The 22607-nt window shown below is 38.4% G+C and overlaps 1 protein-coding gene across 5 annotated transcripts in view; it reads left to right on the top strand.

The window, feature by feature from the left end:
* Positions 1-12991: 12991 nt before the first annotated feature.
* LOC103411288 (cleavage stimulation factor subunit 77) overlaps positions 12992-22607 on the top strand; it is a 28853-nt gene continuing 19237 nt past the window's right edge. For 2 of the 5 annotated variants that reach the window (XM_070804792.1, XM_070804788.1), the window contains exons 1-19: positions 12992-13120; positions 13218-13270; positions 13457-13516; positions 13630-13694; positions 13804-13866; positions 14230-14339; positions 14782-14882; positions 15666-15727; positions 16539-16679; positions 16832-16960; positions 17950-17996; positions 18861-18924; positions 19544-19664; positions 19892-19950; positions 20044-20112; positions 20443-20583; positions 20951-21015; positions 21848-21944; positions 22172-22231. In XM_070804792.1, the coding sequence (XP_070660893.1) occupies positions 13483-13516; positions 13630-13694; positions 13804-13866; positions 14230-14339; positions 14782-14882; positions 15666-15727; positions 16539-16679; positions 16832-16960; positions 17950-17996; positions 18861-18924; positions 19544-19664; positions 19892-19950; positions 20044-20112; positions 20443-20583; positions 20951-21015; positions 21848-21944; positions 22172-22231 (1428 nt within the window). In that variant the 5' untranslated portion in view covers positions 12992-13120; positions 13218-13270; positions 13457-13482. Of the gene's footprint in view, positions 13121-13217; positions 13341-13456; positions 13517-13629; positions 13695-13803; positions 13867-14229; positions 14340-14781; positions 14883-15665; positions 15728-16538; positions 16680-16831; positions 16961-17949; positions 17997-18860; positions 18925-19543; positions 19665-19891; positions 19951-20043; positions 20113-20442; positions 20584-20950; positions 21016-21847; positions 21945-22171; positions 22232-22607 lie in introns of all 5 variants that reach the window. The other 3 variants (XM_070804791.1, XM_070804790.1, XM_070804789.1) reach the window with 3 other exon arrangements.

The following is a 22607-nucleotide window of genomic DNA, read 5'->3' as shown; positions in this document are numbered from 1 at the left end:
CAGCTACAAGAATCTGATGGTCAGATTTTACTTAATCATCAGAGGTTTGTGGGTTTGTTCCAAAGGCATTTATTGCCTTCGTCTTTTGGGGCTGTAGCACGTAATGAAGCTCCAAATGATCAACCTTCGGTGTCTTATCTTTCTAGGGTTCTGCCTAGTACTGAGGCTCAGAATAATTACCCTCTGGTGCCTCATCTTTCTGGGGCTCTGCCGACTGTTGAGACTTCTACTGAGCAACCTTTATGAAGGCTTCCTCTTGTTTGTTTATTTTGATTCATGTATATGTACATATTTGTAACTTATCAGAGATATCAATAAACAAGCTTTGTTTCATTTCAACGTATTGTGTTAAATACACCAAGGCCTTCTTTACTAAGTTCTTTGAATTTTTTCTTTTGTTAAAGCTTGTATGTTGAAGCTTTGTGAGTGAAGCATGTAGGTTGAGGTAGTGCTCCCTTAATTTCCCGAGTGAAGAAAACTTCTCGGTTGGAGACTTGAAAAAATCCAAGTTACTGAATGGTCGTGAGACTTCCGAGTATCAAGGTGCAGTAGCATATGGTAGGAGTCCCCCAAGTCTCCGGTCGAGAGAGTTGACGAAGGAGGTGTCTTTCTAGTAGTCAAGTTTCCAAAGTAACAAAACTTCACAATTTTCCTTTCTAAGTGGTAGCCCAAAACTCCTCCTTCATATATATTTGTTATGAAAGTTGTTAGGCCCAAAGAAGAAGAGGCCTAGGCAATTTTTTTTTTTTGAATTTTTGAATTTTCGAATTTCTAAATTTTCAAATTTTCGAATTTTTGAATTTTCAAATTTCCGAAAATACATATATATATATATATATTTTAAGCTTTATAGGTGAAGTTTTGTAAGTGAAACTTTGAGGTTGAAGCTTTGTTGGGTACCATGAATTGATTTTGCTGCACACTATCTTGATCAAGATAATGTGAAACTTTTGTAGGTGAAGCTTTTGTGTTGAAGCTTTGTAGGTGAAGCTTTTGTGGGTGAAGCTTTTGTGGGGGAAGATTTTATGGGTGAAGCTTTTCTGGTGGGGGAAACTTTTCTGGTGGGGGAAGCTTTTATGGATGAATCTTTTGTTGGTGAAGCTTTTGTGGGGGGGGGGAGAAGCTTTTGTGGTGGGTGAATCTTTTGTGGTGGGGGAAACTCTTATGGGTGAAGCTTTTGTTGGTGAAGCTTTTATGGGTGAAGCTTTTATAGGTGAAGCTTTTGTGGTGGGTGAAGATTTTGTGGGTGAAACTTTTGTGGTGGGGGAATCTTTTGTAGGTGAAGCTTTTGTTGGTGAAGCTTTTGTTGGTGAAGCTTTTATGGGTGAGGCCTTTATAGGTGAAGCTTTTATGGTGGGTGAAGCTTTTGTGGTGCGTGAAGCTTTTATGGGTGAAGCTATTGTGGGTGAAGCTTTGGATTTGAAGCTTTGTAGGTGAAGCTTTAGAGTTGAAGCTTTTGTTGGGTACCATGAATTGATTTTGCTTCACAGTATCTTGATCAAGATAGTGTGAAGCTTTTGAGAATTTGTAGTTGTCCTCCATTGATGAAGCTTTGTTGAATTTCCCTTTTTTTTTTTTTTGAGGAAACTAGAAATTTGAAAATGTGGGAGAGACAACATATACAAATTTTGTTTCCACACTATTGAGTAAGAGATTGTGATGCAAGCCACACCATGTAGTAGTTGAAGGTTTGGATGAACCATATAAATTGAATTTGCTTCGAACAGTCTTGAATTTGCTTCGAAGGTTTGAGAATTGTAGTTGCCTTCCTATTGATGAAGCTTTTGTTGACACCATAAATTGGTTTTGCTTCACACTGTCTTGATCAAGAGTGTGTGAAGCTTTTGAGAATTGTGGTTGCCCTCCATTGATGAAGCTTTTGTTGGCACCATAAATTGGTTTTGTTTCACACTGTCTTGATCAAGAGTGTGTGAAGCTTTTGAGAATTGTGGTTGAACTCATTTGATGAAGCTCTTGTTGGCACCATAATTTAGTTTTGCTTCACACTATCTTGATCAAGAGTGTGTGAAGCTTTTGAGAATTGTGGTTGCCCTCCATTGATGAAGCTCTTGTTGGCACCATATATTGGTTTTGCTTTATACTGTCTTGATCAAGAGTGTGTGAAACTTTTGAGAATTGTGGTGAACTTCTTTGATGAAGCTCTTGTTGGCACCATAAATTGACATTGACTCGCCCCAAATGGTTGGTCTCATTTCTTGCCATAATCTTATGGTATTCATCACCACAAACGTGTGAGTTCAAGCATAATAGAATTTAGAGTTAAAACAAAAAAACTTATGAAAAAGAATGTTAAGGAGATCGACTCGCTCAAAAGCAAGTCCTAACGACTCACTTGACACTTGTAGTCCTTGCTTCTTAACATTAACATTGTAGTTTTGGCACACAAGAACTTTAAAAATATATTAATTATTTGAATGCCTTTCTTCCCTTCATCCTCTCCATTACCCGAATTAAGAAGAACTCAGAAGCTAGAGAAAAACCCTTTAAATTATGATTCACAACCTCACTTCCTTACCCCAGATGCTTTGTCTTTCTTGACCATCTCATTTTTATATATCTTTTGTTAAAAATTCTATAATTAAAATGGAATTTTAGTTGTTAAAACTGCAAAACAAAGTCCCATCTATAAAATTTGCAGAAGTTGGTCCTCTTATGGTAGCCTATCCCCCATTCAATATCTTCTTATGTGTAGCTATGTGTACCCTAGGGATGAGTCGTCCCTTGCTAGTTAGTTTATTAATTATTATTTTTGAAATGAAACGATGTCGTTTACTCATTTTCATTTGAATTTTTTGTTTTTTTCCCAGCCAAAAAGATGTCGTTTGGCCTGTGTTTTTTGAAAAAAAAAAAAGAAAAAGAATGTAGCCATGCCGTAGCCATGCGGCAGAAAACCAGTGTAGCACTTGAGCACCAGATCAGCAAGACTAGAGGAGATGTGCGGAAACTTGAGTTGTAGGAATGATCTCCGGCGAGCGGAGGGGCAGCCACCCCTCCTTGCCCCTCTGTGGCTTCGTTAGTGCCTGACACTAGTGGTTCGTATTGGTGACAATGGTTGACCCATGAGATTAAAGCTAAACCCAACCTTCATATTGATAGTGGCTTATATATGCTCCACTATTGGTTTTCGTGCACGACCCGCTTCAGTTTGCATGCCTTATTTTTCGTTTGTCAAGCCTGCCTCAGTTTGCGTGACGAAGCTCACATTGTTTTGTGTGCCTCGTCTTATGTGTGTGAAGCTTGTCTCATTTTTTCTGCTAAAAGTTCTACTCGTTTTTCATGCACGAAACCTGCTTTGTTTTGCATGCCAGTATCATACCTCATTTTGCGTGCGTCGAGCAAGTCTCATTTTGCGTGCGTGGAGGTTGCACCATTTTGCGCCCATTGATCAGGACCTTAGGGTTTAGGGTGAATAGCATGTGAACATGTACAAGTACACTATAGGGTGAATAGTAATGTCACTTATAAATTAGGTTCCTATCATTTATTCTGCTACTCCTTTGATTAAAACCTTATTCATTTTCATTTTTTGATCAAGGTCCTTAGTATTAATAACATCATTAATTATTTCAATAATAAAATAATTTTTATTTCTAAATATATTCATTTAATGTTAAAAATGTTACAATTAGTATATTTATATTTATGGCTAAATTTTTATGCTGGATTGGAAAGTGTCAACGAATATGCCAAAATCACATACCATTGGATTTGGTCGATGAAAATCTGTTGTTCCCACTACGCTAGATTGGAGAGTGTCAATGAATATGTCAAAATCATATACAATTGGATTTGGTAGATTTGTTGGACATAAATCGTTTAGAAGTGTGACATTTTTGAACGTAGTATTATCACATTGTAAAGTACTTAAGTCGCAATCATTTTCAGTTCGACAAGTAGAGATCCAACAATCTATCTCTCGTTGAACAGAAAAAAAAAGTACCAAAATACTCCAAGGACCTAACAAACCAAGAACTGCATTTGTAACTCAACAGTATTTACAAACAACTTATGGAGCAGTTACAATAAATTAGGGTAAATCACATTTTACCTCCCTTAGGTTTGGATGCAATTGTATCATTTTACAACATCTTTAAAATATTTTAATCTCATACATTTACTAACATTTCATTTTAATTTCACACATCCATTATAAATTCTGAATGTTAATTGATGACATGACAGTATAATTTGTCCACAAAAATAAAAAAAACAAATTTATGCCATGCGAGCGCCCCCTCCACAATATGCATTTGCATCCTCTCTATTTGACTCTCATTAGGTACGTTGATGTCATCACTGACAGAGATAGCTCGCCTTCTGGTTGAACCTACCTCTTCTCCAGCTAACTTAGACCCAGCCACACTTACACCTCATCCCGACAACCGTTACTGACCGAACCCTCTCAGATCCGTTGCAGGACCCACATTCTGCGTCTTCCCAAGCGATGTCGTCATCCTTCTTCCCCGTCCAAACTCATCTTCCCCATTCTGCGACTGTCGTCTGTTTGCAAGCACGGGGACCTCCACAACGTCTACCTCCAACACTAGGAAAAGCTTCACAGCACCACTATCAACTTCCTCCTCTGTTGTGTAGACTTTCAGGTACTGTCGCCCACTTTCCTAAATTCCCCAAATTAACCATTCACTCTCGCTTACTTGCTCTAAATTTTTGTACTTTTTCTGTACTCAATTGCCCTAAAAGTAACGAATTTTAGTTGGATTATTAATTGTTCAATTAACTCCGCCTGTGTAAGTTTATCTTACATTGCCGGTCCCAAGCCCGGATAAAGGAGGAGGGGGAGGGCGTCAGGTAGTCGATAGCCGGTACTCCTAGTTTACGTTGAATCCTTATGAAAATGAATTCAGAACAAAATCGCACTAAAGCTAGGGCGTCACCCGTAAGTGGCGCGCTGTGTGGCCCGAGCACAGTGATAAGTGAGCAAGGGTCGCTGTATCTTCATCAGCACCCGGATGCAGTGTTAAATGAGCAAGGGGGCCATAGAAACTTCTTTTTGAACAACTCCACTCAAAGTTGTTTGGGAGCATATGCTCCTATCAACTTTACACAGGACATACAAAAGAAGTACTTTGATCCTATTAGACGAGGAAGGTTGAAGAAGCTAGGACAGAAGGGTAAAGTTCAAGAGAGTAGAATGCGTTTAGGAACGTGGAATATAGGAACCCTAACGGAAAAATCTATGGAAGTAGTGGAAGTTATGGTGAGGAGATGGATAAATATTATGTGCCTACAAGAAACTAAGTGGGTTGGTCTTAAGATAAAGGATCTAGAAAACTCAGGATTTAAACTCTGGTATTCGGGCACAAATAGAACGAGAAACGGTGTTGGCATCATCGTGGACAAGACCTTGACACAAGATGTTGTAGATGTCAAGAGGGTAGGAGATAGAATCATGGCAATCAAGATTGTAATAGGACAAGAACTCATCAATGTGATTGGTGCGTACGCACCTTAAGTAGGGTTGGATATGAGTTCGAAGGAGAAATTTTGGAAAGACCTTGGAGACTTGGTGCAAGGAATTGCTTAGACGGAGAAGTTATTTATAGGAGGAGATTTAAATGGACACGTAGGCAAGGAGACAGGCAACTATGGAGGTTTTCATGGTGGCCATGGTTTTGGGGAGAGAAACGAGGATGAGGAAGCTATCTTGGATTTTGCAATGGCATATGATCTCTTCTTAGCCAACACCTTCTTTAAGAAAAGAGAATAACATGTGATCACCTACAAGAATGGGTCGTCAAAAACACAAATAGATTTTCTTCTAATGAGGAAAGGGGATCGTATAACTTGTAAGGATTGCAAAGTTATACCGGGAGAGAGCTTGGCTAATCAACATCGCTTGTTGGTGATAAATGTACATATCAAAAGAGTGAGAAAAAAGAACAAGACTTGGAAGTGCCCAAAGACTAGATGGTGGAATCTAAAAGGAGAAAAACAAGCCATTTTCAAAGAGAAAGTAATCACCCAGTGTGTGTGGGATAGAGAGGGGGAAGCTAGCCAAAGGTGGGATTCCATGGCTAGTTGTATCCGAAAAGTAGCAAAAGAGGTATTAGAAGAGTCCAAGGGCTTTGCTCCACACTAAAATGAATCTTGGTGGTGGAATGAGGAGGTACAAACAAAGGTGAAGGCTAAGAAGGAATGTTGTAAAGCCTTATACAAGGATATGACCGATGAAAATGGTGAAAGGTATAGAAGAGCGAAGCAATAGGCGAAGAAAGCTGTGAGAAAAGCTATAGCAAAAGGCGAAGAAAGCTGTGAGAGAAGCTATGTTAGTGGCTTATGACGATATGTATAAGCAACTAGATACCAAGGAATGAGAGTTGGATATCTATAAACTAGCTAGAGCAAGGGAAAAGAAGACAAGGGACCTAAACCAAGTGAGGTGCATCAAGGATGAGGATGGAAAGGTTCTTGCTACGGAGAACGCGGTCAAAGACAGATGGAGAGGTTATTTTCATAATCTTTTCAATGAAGGACATGAAAGGAGTACTTCTTTACTGGAGTTGAGTAACTCAGAAGAGTGTAGAAACTACTCATTTTATCGTCGAATCAGGAAGGAAGACGTGGTTGTAGCTTTGAAGAAGATGAAGCATAGAAAAACAGTGGGCCCAGATGATATACCGATCGAAGTGTGGAATGTCTTGGGAGAGACAGGTATAGCATGGCTCCCTGACCTTTTCAATAGGATTTTGAAAACGGAGAAGATGCCAAATGAGTGGCGAAAGAGCACTTTGGTGCCTATCTACAAGAATAAGGGCGACGTACAAAATTGCATGAACTATAGGGGTATTAAGCTAATGAGTCATACAATGAAGCTCTGGGAGAGAGTCATTGAGCATAGATTGAGGCAAGAGACACAGATTTCGGACAACCAATTCGGGTTCATGCCAGGGCGCTCAACCATAGAGGCAATCTATCTCTTACGAAGATTGATGGAAAGATATAGAGAGGGGAAAAATGATTTACACATAGTCTTTATAGATTTGGAAAAAGCGTATGATAGGGTCCCAAGAGACATTCTCTGGAGGATTTTGGAGAAGAAATGAGTACGAGTATCATATATCCAAGCTATAAAATATATGTATGAAGGAGCAAAGACTGCCGTAAGAACTCATGATGGACAAACCGAAAGCTTCCCCATAACTGTAGGATTACATCAAGGCTCATCCTTAAGTCCTTACATTTTTGCGTTAGTAATGGATGAGTTAACAGGACATATTCATGATGATATTCCTTGGTGTATGCTTTTCGCAGACGATAAAGTGTTGATAGATGAAACTCAGGAAGGGGTAAATGTGAAGCTTAACCTTTGGAGAGAAGTGTTAGAATCTAAAGGTCTTCGCCTAAGCTGATCAAAGACAGAATATATGGAGTGCAAGTTCAGTGCAAATGGAGGCCAAAATGAGTTAGGGGTAAGGATCGGAGATCAGGAAATACCAAAGAGCGACTGTTTTCACTACCTAGGATCTATCTTGCAAAAGAACGGAGAATTAGATGGAGATCTCAACCATAGAATACAAGCTGGATGGATGAAATGGAAGAGTGCATCCGGCGTGTTGTGTGACCGCCGTATGCCACTGAAGCGCAAGGGAAAATTTTATAGGACGGCAATAAGGCCAGCGATGCTGTATGACACAAAATGTTGGGTGGTGAAGCATCAACACGTACATAAAATGGGTGTAGCAGAGATGAGGATGCTCCGTTGGATGTGTGGGCACACGAGAAAGGATAAGATTAACAATGAGGATATTCGAGGTAAAGTAGGAGTAGCCGAAATTGTAGGAAAACTGAGAGAAAATCGGTTACGATGGTTTGGACATGTGCAAAGAAGGCCTACTGACGCTTCGGTTAGAAGATACGACTACGTGATAGAGGTTCAGGGCCGAAGGGGTAGAGGAAGACCTAGGAAAACTTTGGAAGAGACTCTAAGAAAAGACTTAGAGTACTTGGATATAACGGAGGACATGACACAGGACCGAGCACAATGGTGTTCTAAGATTCATATAGCCGATCCCACTCAGTGACTTGGATTTTTCAAGTTTCCAACCGAGAAGTTTTCCTCACTCGAGAAATTAAGGGAACACTACCTTAACCTACATGCTTCACTCACAAAGCTTCAACAAAAGAAAAATTCAAAGAACTTAGTGAAGAAGACTTTGGTATATTTAACACAATACGTTGAAATGAAGCAAAGCTTATTTATTGATATCTCTGATAAGTTACAAATACGTACATATACATGAGTCAAAATAAACAAACAAGAGGAGGCCTTTACAAAGGTTGCTTAGGAGAAGTCTCACCAGTCGGTAGAGCCCCAGAAAGAGAAGGCACCGGAGGGTGATCACTCGGAGCCTCAGTATTGGACAGAACCCTAGAAGGAAGAGGCATCGGAGGCTGATCATTTGGAACTTCATTACGCAGTACAGCCCAGAAGACGAAGGCAATAAATGCCTTTGGAACAAACCCACAAACCTCTGATGATCAAGTAAAATCTGACCATCAGATTCTTTCATCTGGTCAAGCTTCCTCTTCATGTTTGTAGCATAGTCATGTGCGAGCCTGTGCAACTATTTATTCTCATGCTTGAGCCCTCTAATCTCCTGCTTGAGACTCATCACTTCAGCCGCCAATGATTCAACTTGGTGGGTTCGAGTAAATAGGCGTTGGGCCATATTCGACATAGAATCTGCACACTGAACACTGAGAGCCAGAGAATCCTTAACAGCTAACTCATTAGACCGTTTGGAAAGAAGTCTGTTATCTTTGGGAGTGGGAATGTTCCTGGCCACCACCGCAGCGGTCATATCATTCTTCATCACTGAATCCCCAACGGTAAGAGGACCAGTAGGGGATAAGAAGGATATGCGCCATATGTTGTCTGGAGAAGGCGCGGTTACCTCTTCACCAAGGTTCAAGTCAAAACGACGGTCGGAAGGGCCAAACATTTTCAAATGTGTTAAAGAGAGAAGAGGTCAAACAAATCAAGATCTTAGAAGTGCAAGAAGAGAGCTTCTACTGGTGGAGATTCCAGTGTGCTTTGGAACTTAATGTTAGCCTCTATAAAAATCTGCACTCGACGGAGCTTTAGAAATCGAAGAGGCGCTTGCTCAGAAATCGAAGAAGCGTTTGCTTTCTCAAAAACTGGGCTGCTCAGAAACCACGAGGGCCGATCTTAGAGATCAAAGAGGCGTTTGCTTTCTCAAAAGCTGGGTTACTCAAAGACCATGAGGGCCGATCTCAAAAATCGAAGAGGCGCTTGCTTTCTCAAAAGCTGAGTTGCTCAGAGACTACGGGAGCCGATCTCAGAAATCGAAGAGGCACATGCTTTCTCAGCCTTGTCAGCACCTGTCACATGCACACTCAGCTTTGCGGAAATTACGGGCAATCTGTCGAAGATTTCTGGTGAAGTAGAAAGCACGTGAATCTTACTGTTCAATCATCCACTTTCCACACGCAACATCAGCTCATGGGTACCATAGATAACTTTGCCAAAGATCTCTGACAAAGTTTAGACACGTGAAGCTTGCAGCTTCCACTACATCGCTATGACCAAGAAGGGTAAAAGAATAGCAAAGAAACAGCACTAACCAAGTTTAGACACATAAATTTTGAAGGTTTAGCTACCATATTATTACCCACAAGGGTAAATGAACAACACCACTGTTGGATAATTGGAAAGTCCCTGTGTGTCAACCTCTGTGTTCTGTGGTAAGGTAGACTAGCAAAAATGCCTAACCTTTACTCATATTCGAAAAAACACTCCCAACAAGATTGCTTGCTCCAAAATCGAAGAGGCACCGCCCTCCGAATCTCGAGAGCCCGACTCCCAACATGATTACTTTCTCAAAAATTGAAGAGACACCGCTATCCGAATTTCAAGAGCCAGACTTCCAGCAGGATTGCTTTCTCAAAAATTGAAGAGGCACCATTCTCTGAATCTCGAGAGCCAGATCCCCGACAGGATCGCTTGTTTGAAAATTGAAGAGGCATCGCTTTCTCAACTTTGAGAGCCAGATCTCATTGAATAAAGCTTGTCTGTAATATTCACACGCAACATCAGCTTTCCAGATACCACAGACCACTTTTTCAAAGTGTTCTGACAGAGTTAAAACACGTGAAGCTGGCAGCTCCCACTACAGTGCTATGACCAAGAAGGGTAAATGAATAACATTACTACTTGTTGTTAGGGAGACTCCTATATATGTCGACCTTCATCCTCAACGGACAGGCAGACTTGCAAAAATGTTCAACCCTTCCTCATATCTGAGAGGGCACTCCCAACGAAACCTCTTGAAATACTCAGCTTTCTTTCCCCCGATAATACCTTTGCAAACAAGCTACACCAGAGTAAGAATATCTCATATCATCAGGGTTAAAAACAAGAGTATCCCATATCATGCTTTTTCCCTGTCTTTTCCTTTGGCCTTGTTCTTACCTGCAAGACAAGGAGAAAGAGAGCAATCAGTCAGCACTTGGAATCAAGTTTCCAGTCAGGAACTGACTACCTGGAACCCCTTACATGATTACTTACCTGGCATTGTTCTCGAGTACTCATCTTCAACATCTTATGTTTCCAGAGAAGATACCACGTCTGCCTGAGGAACAGATAGGGCAAGTGAGAAGGATACAAGGAAGCATGTGGAGACAAGCGTAACATAACACATGCCGATACTTCCACTACTTTGTCAACAGCAAAAGTATCCCATATCAGCAGGGTCGAACGTACTCTAGATTTGATGGACTTGTTTTGACTCTCAAATTCTTCAGTCGGCCTTATACTCTGGAGGTAACCAGAAAACCCTCCAGCCCAGTTCAAGAATAAACCTGTGGAAAGTTACTTCTTCAAAAGCAAAAGTATCTCATATCATATCTTCTCATTTTCTTCTCTTTATCCTTCATTCTGCCTGCAAGATAAGGAGAATGAGAACAATCAGTCGGAACTCGAAATCAAACTTCTGATCTAGGACTGATTGCTTGGAGCTCTGATTGCTTACCTTGTCTGTCACCTCTTTCAGCAGATCCCCTATCTCGGCGACTTGGGAGACTCCTACTACATGGTTTGTATCGCGCTTGACCAAGCCTGAAACTACAAGTAAGCTTCAAGTGAAATTGATACATTACCTTGTGCATCTCCACCAGTTAAAGATACCACCCCTGGACGGAGGAAGAGTACTTCTAGAGAAGATGCCACATCTACCTATGAGACAGATAAGGCAAGTGAAGACGATACCACACTTCGGTACTTAGAAGTTTCGTGATTACTCAGTAGCTTGGATCTTGCAAGTCCCTAACTGAGGAGCTTCCACTCCAACTAGGAGGCTAATCACAGAGCGACACGTGTTGACATCAAAAGCCAATCATAGCGCGACACGTGTCAACATCAGAAGCCAATCACAACACGACACGTGTCAATGTCAGAACAAGGCTAGAAACTATCTTCTATAAAAGGAGATCATTCTCCCAAAATATTTCCTAATGCTATTTGTACTAAATCATTCATTCGTACCCACTAAAGGAGAGCTTGAACCTATGTACTTGTGTAAACCCTTCACAATTAATGAGAACTCCTCTACTCCAAGGACGTGCCAATCTGGGTGAACCACGTACATCTTGTGTTTGCTCTCCTGTCTCTATCCTTTTACATACTTATCCACACTAATGACCGGAGCAATCTAGCGAATGTCACAAACTTAATACTTTCTGTTGTACCAAAGTTTTCACTGATTTTGTGCATCAACAATCCTTAAGTCCTTACCTTATTGCATTAGTAATGGATGAGTTAACATGACATATTCAAGATGTTATTCCTTGGTGTATGCTTTTCGCAGACGATATAGGGTTGATAGATGAAACTCAGGAAGGGGTAAATGCGAAGCTTAACCTTTGGAGAGAAGTGTTGGAATCTAAAGGTCTTCGCCTAAGCCGATCAAAGACAGAATATATGGAATACAAGCGGGATGGTTGAAGTGGAAGAGTGCATCCGGCGTGTTGTGTGACCATTGTATGCCATTGAAGCTCAAAGGAAAATTTTATAGGACGGCAATAAGGTCGGCGATGCTGTATGGCACATAATGTTGGGCGGTGGAGTATCAATACGTACACAAAATGGGTGTAGCGAAGATGAGGATGCTTCGTTGGAGGTGTGGGCTCACGAGAAAGGATAAGATTAGGAATGAGTGGGTTGGACATGTGCAAAGAAGGCCTACTGACGCTCCAGTTCGAAGATGTAACTACGAGACAGAGGTTCAAGGCCGAAGGAGTAGAGGAAGACCTAGGAAAACTTTGGAAGAGACCCTAAGAAAAGACTTAGAGTACTTGGATCTAACGGAGGACATGACACATAACCGAGCACAATGGCGTTCTAGGATTCACATAGCCGACCCCACTTAGTGGGAACATGCTTTGTTGTTGTTGTATTAATTGTTCAATTTCCCAAATTCGGCATTTGTAGTTCCCCTTTTACTTATTTGCCCGAAACTTTCAATCTTTTTGTTGGGGGTAATTTAATTGTTTATGAAATTAGAGCATTTGTTTAATCATGAGGAAAACTATTGATTTTGTGAAATTAGGCTGTGAGGAATAAGGACTTGGATAGCTTAAATGAGCATCAAAACCATTCTGGAAATATTAGTCCAGAAGCATAGGGCAAATAAAAACCATCACCACGATCAAATTTGCTCTCCGAATAAACATATCATGTCGATTAAATTGTATGGAGCACTTTGATCTATCTCCTCCATCTCTCTTGCCATACTCCCCCCTTGCAAGCTCTAAAATTTCATCACCTGACAACCTGAACAATTAATATGTATTTAGTGACGAGCACCATAGAGAGTTAACACACGAGAGGGAGGTTTAGGTTTACGCGTCCTAGAACAAATTTAGGCCCAAAAATATCAGCCCAGCCCAGCCCAGCCCACCCGTGTGGGAACTCCCTTGTCTTCCTACTTGAGTCGTCTTTAATCCGTCATATTTTAGATTGAATTTGTTCACTTTCTCTTCTCTTCCCCCTCTCTACTTCTTCTGTAGTGTTTCTTCGGCTGGTTGGTTTTCTGCTTCATTATTTTCTTCAATTAAAGAGGTTTGTGTAATTCAATTTATTTATCACTTCATTTTTTTTTAATTTGCTAATACTATTAGGTAATAACTAGCTTCTTTTATCATGGATTTTTTTTCAGGGGTTCTCGCTAATCTTATAGTGGTTCATTTTGGTTTTCTCCTTATCACTAAGGTTTAGAGTATTTCAATCTATAGTATGTTGGTAATTTTGAACGAGAAAGTAGATGGCAAATTGTTTTGATGTTCGTACAAATTGTTTTGTTGAAATTTCAATTCCTTTAGTTATTAAATCACATGAAATAGATGTTTGCACTTTCAACTCTGCAATTATGTTAAATAAATTCTTTCTGTAATGCAGCCCTACAACTATAATTCCATTGGAATATGGAACCCGAGTCTCGAAAAGTTGGAGATCAAGGTGAGTTTTTGCTATATAGGCCGTTTAATTTTTGATTGAGAATTTTTAGGCTTTATTTGTGTTGATCTAGACCCAAGACCTCATATACTGATGGATTTTTCACAACTTTTCAGATCACAAATTCATCGATGATAAATACAGTGTTGAAGCCAGCGAAAATCAAGCCAATGAGGCACTAGTATGACACTGCAACTCTGCCTTAGTTTCAACTTTTTCTGGGGACAGTTTATTTGGAATTTTGGAGGAATATAATGTACCCTAATTATTGTTAATATCTTTCCACTTAGCGTTTGCCCATTACAGAGGCAGCACCAATATACGAGCAGCTTTTAACGGTGTTTCCCACTGCGGTGAGTTCCTTGTAACTGCTGTATATCTAGACAGATAATAAACTTTTATCTTGTGACTTTGTCTTTTTAGGTCATTCTATTCTTCAGTGCAATTCTATTTCTACTTGGATAATAGTACAATACGGATGTTGAATAAGTCATGAAAACTCTATAGTCTATAACAGTTTCACTTCAAAACATTGACAAAGTCTTAGAATTCTAGATCAATTACTTCCCTCCATTTTAAACTGTTTTATTTAGCTTATGTTGAGCGTTTAAAGTATCACTGGACACAGGGCACATAAGTGTGCCATATTAACATTTGGAGATGCAGAAATTGTTTTTTGTATTTGATTGATTTACATCTATTTATTTTCTTTCCAGGCAAAATATTGGAAGCAATATGTGGAGGCGCAAATGGCTGTAAATAATGATGATGCCACAAAACAGATATTTAGCCGGTGTCTATTGAATTGTCTGCAAATTCCTCTTTGGTATATTGCACTCTACGGCCAAAATGCTGTCAGCAATATCTTGGTTGCTTTTAGTTGAAGTTTACCTAATTTCATAGATAAGCGATTTATAGGAAACTATTTTATTGATTACTTTTTTTTGGTGATTCAAGATTATGATGTCATATGCTTGGTTTCTGAATGGGGAATGGAGGTCAAATTATTTTTCTTTTTTTTTTTGATATAGTCAAATGTGACAAGCAATTACAATGGTTCTAATATTTGGATTATTTATTTCTTGAACCCACTCTATCATCCATTCAAAAGAACAGAAATAACCATGTTTTCTTGTTTTCCTCTAAAACTTCATTCCTTCATAAGATCTTTTCCTCACAACTTATCCAATTTTTTCCATATTTGGAAATGTCTTTCTCCTATTATTTATTTAAAGTTCTCCATTGTCTTGCTTGTATTGGCTTTGTAGGCGATGCTACATTCGTTTCATCAGAAAGGTCAATGACAAGAAGGGGGTAGAGGGTCAGGAAGAGACTAGAAAAGCTTTTGATTTTATGCTCAGTTATGTTGGTACGTTCTTTTAACTTTATTTAATAATTTAAACACTTCAAGTTTTGATAGGTTATCTCTCACCTGTAGGTAAAGAACAAATATTACCGAAGTGTTTCATCTTGATCTGCTATATGATGAGAAATAAAGGGACTCTAAAGGATAACTTCAAAATTGAAACAGAAATATGCACACACACACAAGCCGCTGCTAGACGAGTGGGATCTCATGTTTGGGAATCCTTTTCTGTGCGAATGATTGGCAATCGTTTTTTGAAATATCCACTTCAGGGCTTAGGGTTTATGGTTTAAGTTCTATGGTTGAGGGCATTTAGACCCTAAAACATAGGTTCTGAAGATAGTAGCTTTAGGAAATAAACCATCTCGTAATTGGTGAAAAATGTAGAACAAAAATGAAGTTCCTTTGAATGACAAGGTTTTCCGTTTGAATGGTGTGGTTTTAAACATGAGGAGATGGGTGCTAAGCTGACATGTTGATGCATTCAAACAAGTTTGGAAGTTTCAGACTACGCAGTCCATGACAAGTTTTTTAGACTTGATTCTTTTACCAATTTTTGAAGGTTCTAATTTTTTTTCACATTAGTAAGGTTATATTTTATCTGACATAGTTATGATATGTTATGAAATATTTTGTTTCTAAAACTGAGGGATGTATTTTTTAACTAAGCATTTACTGCTTATACTTGCATTATATAATATATTAGTCCATTTAGTGAATTGAAACATGCTCTTAATTCAGTGTGGTTTAATGTGTTTTGTTTTTATTTTTTGCATGTGCTACCAGGAGCAGATATAGCATCCGGGCCTGTGTGGATGGAGTACCTCACTTTTTTAAAGTCTTTGCCGGTCTGTTATTTCTTCCTTTATGTTTTCTTTTAATATGAATTCTAATGGGTGAACTGGGATATAAACAGAAAAAGGATATCGTCTACTTCAGACAATAGAGCAAGAGTTGATTTTTATCCAACAATGTTGGACTGAGATTTTGTTAGGTGTGTTCTCTGAAGCATAACTCAGGAAGTTACTCAGAGTTTTGAGAGAATACTGGAAAGTGACTGAACAATCGGTACCGAGGTCTGGTAAATTCACTGGTTTGATCAAGTGGCTCTGGTATCACTTGATGTAAATAATTTACACCAATTGTTGGATCAAAAAATTAAAGCTGCAATCTAGGAAAGACCTTAATTGTGGATTTGAGTGTTTACTTATGAGAATTGAATATCACAAGATGTTGTTCCATTTGCTACGTCTCATGCTAAAACTAATTAACCAGAATTTGCAGCCCTATTTTAAAGGTAGCATTGGCATTGCCAATTTTCCATGCCCCTTCTCACCAGACCGTTGACTTTTCCCATACCCATTACAAGGGAATGCTCTAAACTCCAGCCCTAGCCTGTCTCTACCAGTCCATGGTATTTCCATGGCCTTGTCTTGCTGCCATGGACATTTTCGCAAGATTTTTGAATTTTCGGAAGTTTTGTTTTAGTTACATATAATTTTATATGGGGATAATTTGAAGTAAGTAAAGGCGGGTGGGGAGAAGAAGATGGGGGTCGCATAGGCTGCTTGTATTTTTGTTGCGTGCCTCCGAAACTGTGTAGCTGTTGTTGATTGTTTTTTCATGTCAAGGAGTTATTTTCAAAACGTGTTGTTGCAGGCTTTAAACACACAGGAAGAGTCACAGCGCATGACTGCTGTGCGAAAAGTATACCAGAAAGCCATTGTTACTCCTACCCATCACATCGAACAACTCTGGAAGGATTACGAAAATTTTGAAAATTCTGTCAGCCGTCAACTGGTAACCTTTTAGTTTTGGAATGCAAACTTAATATAAACTAGTATAAAACATATATGTACAGACTGTCTTCGTGTGTGCATTAGTTGTTTTTTTTATCTTAGTAATGAAATATACCTAAAAGATTGTCAATCTGATTTTATTACATTAAGCAGGCAAAAGGACTGTTATCTGAATATCAACCCAAATTTAACAGCGCCAGGGCCGTTTATAGGGAGCGGAAGAAGTATGTTGATGAAATTGACTGGAATATGCTTGCTGTACCACCAAATGGCTCTTATAAGGTAATTTTGCATCTTATTGTGCTGTACTCTGGTTTGTTGGCTCACAGATGTTTATGTTTTTTTATTTAATTTTATCTTAAGCTGGTTTCTGTTATCCAAACATGCAATCAAAGTTGCTTCCCCTTGCTTTGGAAACAAAAAATTTACTTGAATCAATGTTTTAAAAGGCTCGCCTCAGGGCGCCCTCTGAGGTTGAGCTTGAGGGTTGCCTCCTCTGTTCGGAGGGAGTGGGCGTAAGGCTTCGTCAGAGCCACCTAGGCGGCGGGAGGCGCACCTCAAGGCTTTATTTATTTATTTAACTCCCAAACCCAAATTTTGGGTAGGGTTTTAACTGCCTCATACCTCTTCCTTGCACCATTGTCTCTCTGCCCCTTTTTTTTCTTTCTGATTTTTATTTTTTATATAATGGATGTGTGTGCTGTCTGCGTGCATTGTTATATGTGTGCTCATTGTGCTTTGCATCCTCTATTATATATATATATATATATAAATATATATAATATAATATATGTCTATATATATGTGTGTATATATATTTATAATATATGTGTGCTTAAGGTGATTATTGGTTAATAATCTTTTTTTTAATATAATATATGTGTACGCTCAGTGTATATATTAAAAAATTTAGGTCCCGTGAGGCTTTGCCTCACGCCTAGGCCGGGCTATCCCTCGGACGCCTTGCCCACACCTCATGCTTTTAATACACTGCTTGAAATTAAATGTTCTTTTTCCCCTGCATGGATTCCTACTATTTAATTTTGGGTTAATTCGAGTGTCGACCCATGGTATATGGTTTTGTCTTGATTTACTAGTTATATTGTAATATATGCACTCTTAAGACATTTACCGACTTGCCTGTATAAATGGGTTGCATGGGAACAAGGACATATTTGGTTTTCAGTAAGGTGCCTTGTATGAGAGAGATTGGAAGTTCTTCCCACATATTTTGTAATGGAAAATGCTAATCATGTATTGTGCTCTTACAGGAAGAACTACAATGGATGGCATGGAGAAAGTTATTAGCTTTCGAAAAGTAAGTTACTGCCATACTTTCTTTTTCTTTAGTGGTTATGCATTTATAGACTATGAATTTACAGGGGTTGCATAACCTTATTTAGTTGGTTATGCATTTATAGCTTTTGAAAAGTAAGTTACTGACATTTAGACTGAATTTACCGGGGTTGCATAACCTTCCTGCTTAATTTATTAATCTGCAATTATTTGGCATATGAAGTTAAGAATGAGATGCTTGTAGGGACGATTGTGAAAAATATATTATCTGAGTACTCTTTTGTGCAAATTTACCCTTTTAAGATGTTTTGTACTTCTTAGAATGTCCTCATATGTCAAATGTGAAAAAGATATGATTGAGCATTACTACTCAGCGAGTGCATGAGTTAGAAAGAACACAGATTAGATAACTACTTGGAAAGAGTTCTTCACAGCCACCTTTTTATAGAACCATACAGATTATCTCTATGGGCAAGCGTTGGATGTTCCACACGCAGCCCATCCTGCATGTGGAGACGCAGATTGATAGGGGGAAAGAAACAAGCATATAGGTGCAGCCCCACCCTGCAACCTACTAACCAACTAAGAAGTATGGAACAAGGAGCAAGTTCGTGACCACTTGCAAAGAAGACTCTGATACCCAGTTAGAAAACCATATGGCCGAAGAACTCAGTCAGGGAATGAACCAATAATGTATATGAATTATGAAATCAAGTTGATTAAGTCTCTGAGGCTGCATTGGCTCTTGACAAATAGTTAAAAATTAGAATGAATAACTTGCCCCATATTTGGATACTCATTATTATTATTGGTTTTTCAATCTCTCGTCATGCTTTGTTTGAGAATATTGCGTTCTTCAATCAAATACCTTGTAATTGCATTGCAGAGGAAACCCACAAAGGATAGACAATGGATCATCCAACAAGCGAATCATTTTCACTTATGAGCAGGTAAGGAAAATATATCTTTTTCTCCTTTTAATTCATACAATTAGTAGATGATATTCTATTTTGTCTCTGTTGATGCATGGTTGAACAAATGCAACTTCACGGTCTTTTTCTTCTGGCTCGAACAGATTTTAATTTTGAATGTCACCTTGTGTCTTTGTAATCCTCAATTGTATGATGGGGATAATGTGCTGGTTAAATAATATGATTTAAGTTATGTGTCAATTACAGATGCAAGTAATTCAGTAGCACAAAAATGTAATCTTGTGAATAATGCTGTTATGAAAGTTAGCAATTACTGTGTTTCATTTAGTATTTCTTTACATTAGGTTATGTTTTCTCCCCTATATTCTTGCGTATGATTTTAATTAGTGTCTGCACATTCATGGAGTCCTATTCTTGATCTGATTTTCTCTTCTTGACTTTTGTTATTTACTCAACCATCATGAAGAACATATTTCGAAGTGTTGTTGATTAAATAAATATACTAAATTATGCGTGCACATAATGGGGATTATGCACTTAAAATTGTGTGCATTTATTTTAATTTATTTATGCAATTGTTAACTGTTTGTTTAAAATTTTATTTCTGACTTCCATACTGCATTCCCTTGGTTTCCAGTGTCTAATGTATCTATACCATTATCCTGATTTATGGTATGACTATGCCATGTGGCATGCAAAAAGTGGTTCTGTAGATACTGCAATTAAAGTATTTCAAAGAGCATTGAAGGTTCTTCCTGGTAATTTTTTTCCTATCCTTTATTGTCTCTTGCTTTTTAAAGTTCTCTGTTTGTTTCTGTTTTAGAAGCTTTGCTTGTAAGGATTTAAGAACTTCTGTTTTCTTATTTCTTTGATCTTGCAACTTTGGCTTGACTGTTTAATAAGCATGAATGTAGTGCTCCTATGAAATTTTCTATGGATAGCTTGAAGTTGCTTACATGTCTCTCCCTCTCTCTTTCCTTATCAGACTCGGAGATGCTTAGATATGCTTATGCAGAGCTGGAAGAATCCCGTGGAGCAATTCAGGTATTAAGATTTTTGGCTCTTAAGGCTTCGTAGTTGCAGTTGAGCTGGACTTATTGGTTCTTGATTTTTAAATGTGCTACTGGTTTCATGAAGCCCACAAAGAAAATATATGAAGGCCTTTTGGGAGATGGTATTAACACATCAGCACTTGCTCATATACAGGTAGGAATTTTCTTTTGGATCTTTTAGTGAATGTGATCCTCCTTTTGGCGTGTAATATGCTTGACTCAGGGGTCTTGGGGTTTTTCTCTTTTTCCTGGCAAGTCTATTCTTCTTTCTGTGCCTAGATAATCTCAGTCAGCGTACCATTGGTTGCAATGATTTAATTTTGTAAGACTGGTGCTCCCACTAAAGTTCAATTTTTTGCTTGGCTGGTGGCTCATGGTAAAACCAATACGTTTTATATGCTTCAAAGAGGAGGCCGTATACTTCTTTACATCCTCATTTTGACCATGCTTTGGAAAAATCTCATGCTTGTGTTTTTCACTGCAGTTTATTCGCTTTTTAAGGAGAAATGAAGGAGTGGAAGCAGCTCGCAAGTACTTTTTAGAGGCGCGCAAATCTCCAAACTGCACGTACCATGTTTATGTTGCTTATGCGATGATGGCTTTCTGTCTTGACAAGGATCCAAAGGTTATTTTAGTTATAATCAAATTTTTCATGATGAGCAGTAGTCGGTGCTGAATTGTTGGATAGGATTTATTGGTGTTTGGGTCATATATATTGCCTATAAAATTTTCTCACATAGATTTACCAAAAGAAATTCTTCAGTTCTTTTCTTCTCCTGGTTGTTAAAGAAAGCCATGGTAAAGTGTAAGGTGATGTTTGGCTTCAAGGAGTAGAATTTAATCTGCATTGGAATGAATATTATGGAATGCCTATTTGATTGATTAGTTCACATATTTACTTTGGGAATGCTCTACCACTTTCCCCCAAACAACGGAATGGGCATTCACAAGGTAAAGGAACAAGCATTTACTACTTCTTTACATTCATGCAGATGGCACACAACGTTTTTGAAGCTGGGTTGAAACGGTTTATGCATGAGCCTGTTTACATTCTTGAGTGAGTTCATGTTCTTGTTCATAATACTAAATTTAGTTGCTGATTTTTATTCTGGGTTTTCTATGTGAAATGATATATGCATGTCCAGTACACTTAGTAAAAGGATCCTCTAGGCATATGAGAGAGAAGGAATTCTTTACAGGCTTTCTTTGGGTGAATTGAAGAGCTCTCTATGTTTTCCACGTGCAATCTACTGTTGTGGCATCGACTCTTATTTGATTTTATGGTATAAGACACAAGATTTATAAAGAGAAAACACAAGGAATACAAGCATGGACAAGTGGTCCAAGAAACAACAAAACAACAGAAGAAACACAAAAACCCAAAGAGAAAGCCTAAACCAACAGGCAGAACTCCATCCCAGAAAGCTTCCTATACAAAGAACCAATCCTATCAAGAAAAATCACACAAAAAGTAATGTTTTAGACATTTTGACCGAGATTCCCAGAGAAGTAATATGACTCTATCCCAGATTGCACCCACTTCCTCCTCCTTACTGTCAAAAGTTCTCTTGTTCTTGTTCTTCCAAACACACCACCAAAGTGAGAGGGCACATCTCCACAAAGTGAGTTCCTTATTGGCATAATGGATTCCACCTGTGGCTGCATTGTGTTGTATGGCTCTAACATATGGTTGGCCAAGTAGTGACTTTGAGGCAGATTTGTTATGTTACTGGCAACCCTATTTTGTATTTCATAATATTAGTCATTCAAGGATATTGAAGGATATGATATCTATGCTCTTATGATTTATTATTGCCTTGGTAGTATTTTGGGTTGTGAAGTATCTCTTTGTGTTTTTCTTATTGGTTATCGTGTCCTTAATGTTGCAGATATGCAGACTTTTTAACTCGTTTGAATGATGATAGAAATATTCGGGCCTTATTTGAGAGGGCATTAAGCTCATTACCATCAGAAGAATCTGTCGAGGTACACACGTATTGCCATTCACATAAGTGTACATGTTTGCTCGTGTTTGTATTAGCTCTATTTTTATTATGTGGTGGGTTATTTATTTCTTAACCGATGCTTTGTTATGATTAAGTAGTATAGTCATCTGCATTACTGATTATTGCACACTTCTCCAAACTTTTGTTTTTATTGGTTTTTTTTTTTTTAATATTGAATACCAGATTCTGATGGATATTCCTTCTTAGGTATGGAAGCGATTCACCATTTTTGAGCAAACTTATGGAGATTTGGCTAGCATGTTGAAGGTAGTACTAAATATGATCTTTCCTTTTAGTTTGCAATGCATTATCCCATTTTAATCTTAATATTTTTTTAAAAAAAATTTAATTTTAAAGTTTTTTCCTATTTGATTATTTTACTCTCGTTTTTGCTTGAGTTGTTTTGGCTCATTGCCGTTAGTAGACCTTATGCCAACAGGCTCCCCTAAGCTGGTGAAAACAGTGAGTTTCTCTGCTTAGTAATAATTGTGAAATTTGTTTATGGATTTGGTAAAACAAGTTTATTCAACCCTTTGCCAGCATTTGTTCGATAAATTTGTACCTGAATAATACTCTTTGATTTTAGAAATAATTTCCTATTAGTTTGGAAAGAGTGTACAAGTGTTATGTAGTTTTGTCAAGA

The sequence above is a fragment of the Malus domestica genome, chromosome 09, assembly GCF_042453785.1.
Source record: "Malus domestica chromosome 09, GDT2T_hap1".
NCBI classification, from domain to species: Eukaryota; Viridiplantae; Streptophyta; class Magnoliopsida; order Rosales; family Rosaceae; genus Malus; species Malus domestica.
This window is presented reverse-complemented; position numbering and strand designations above follow the sequence as displayed.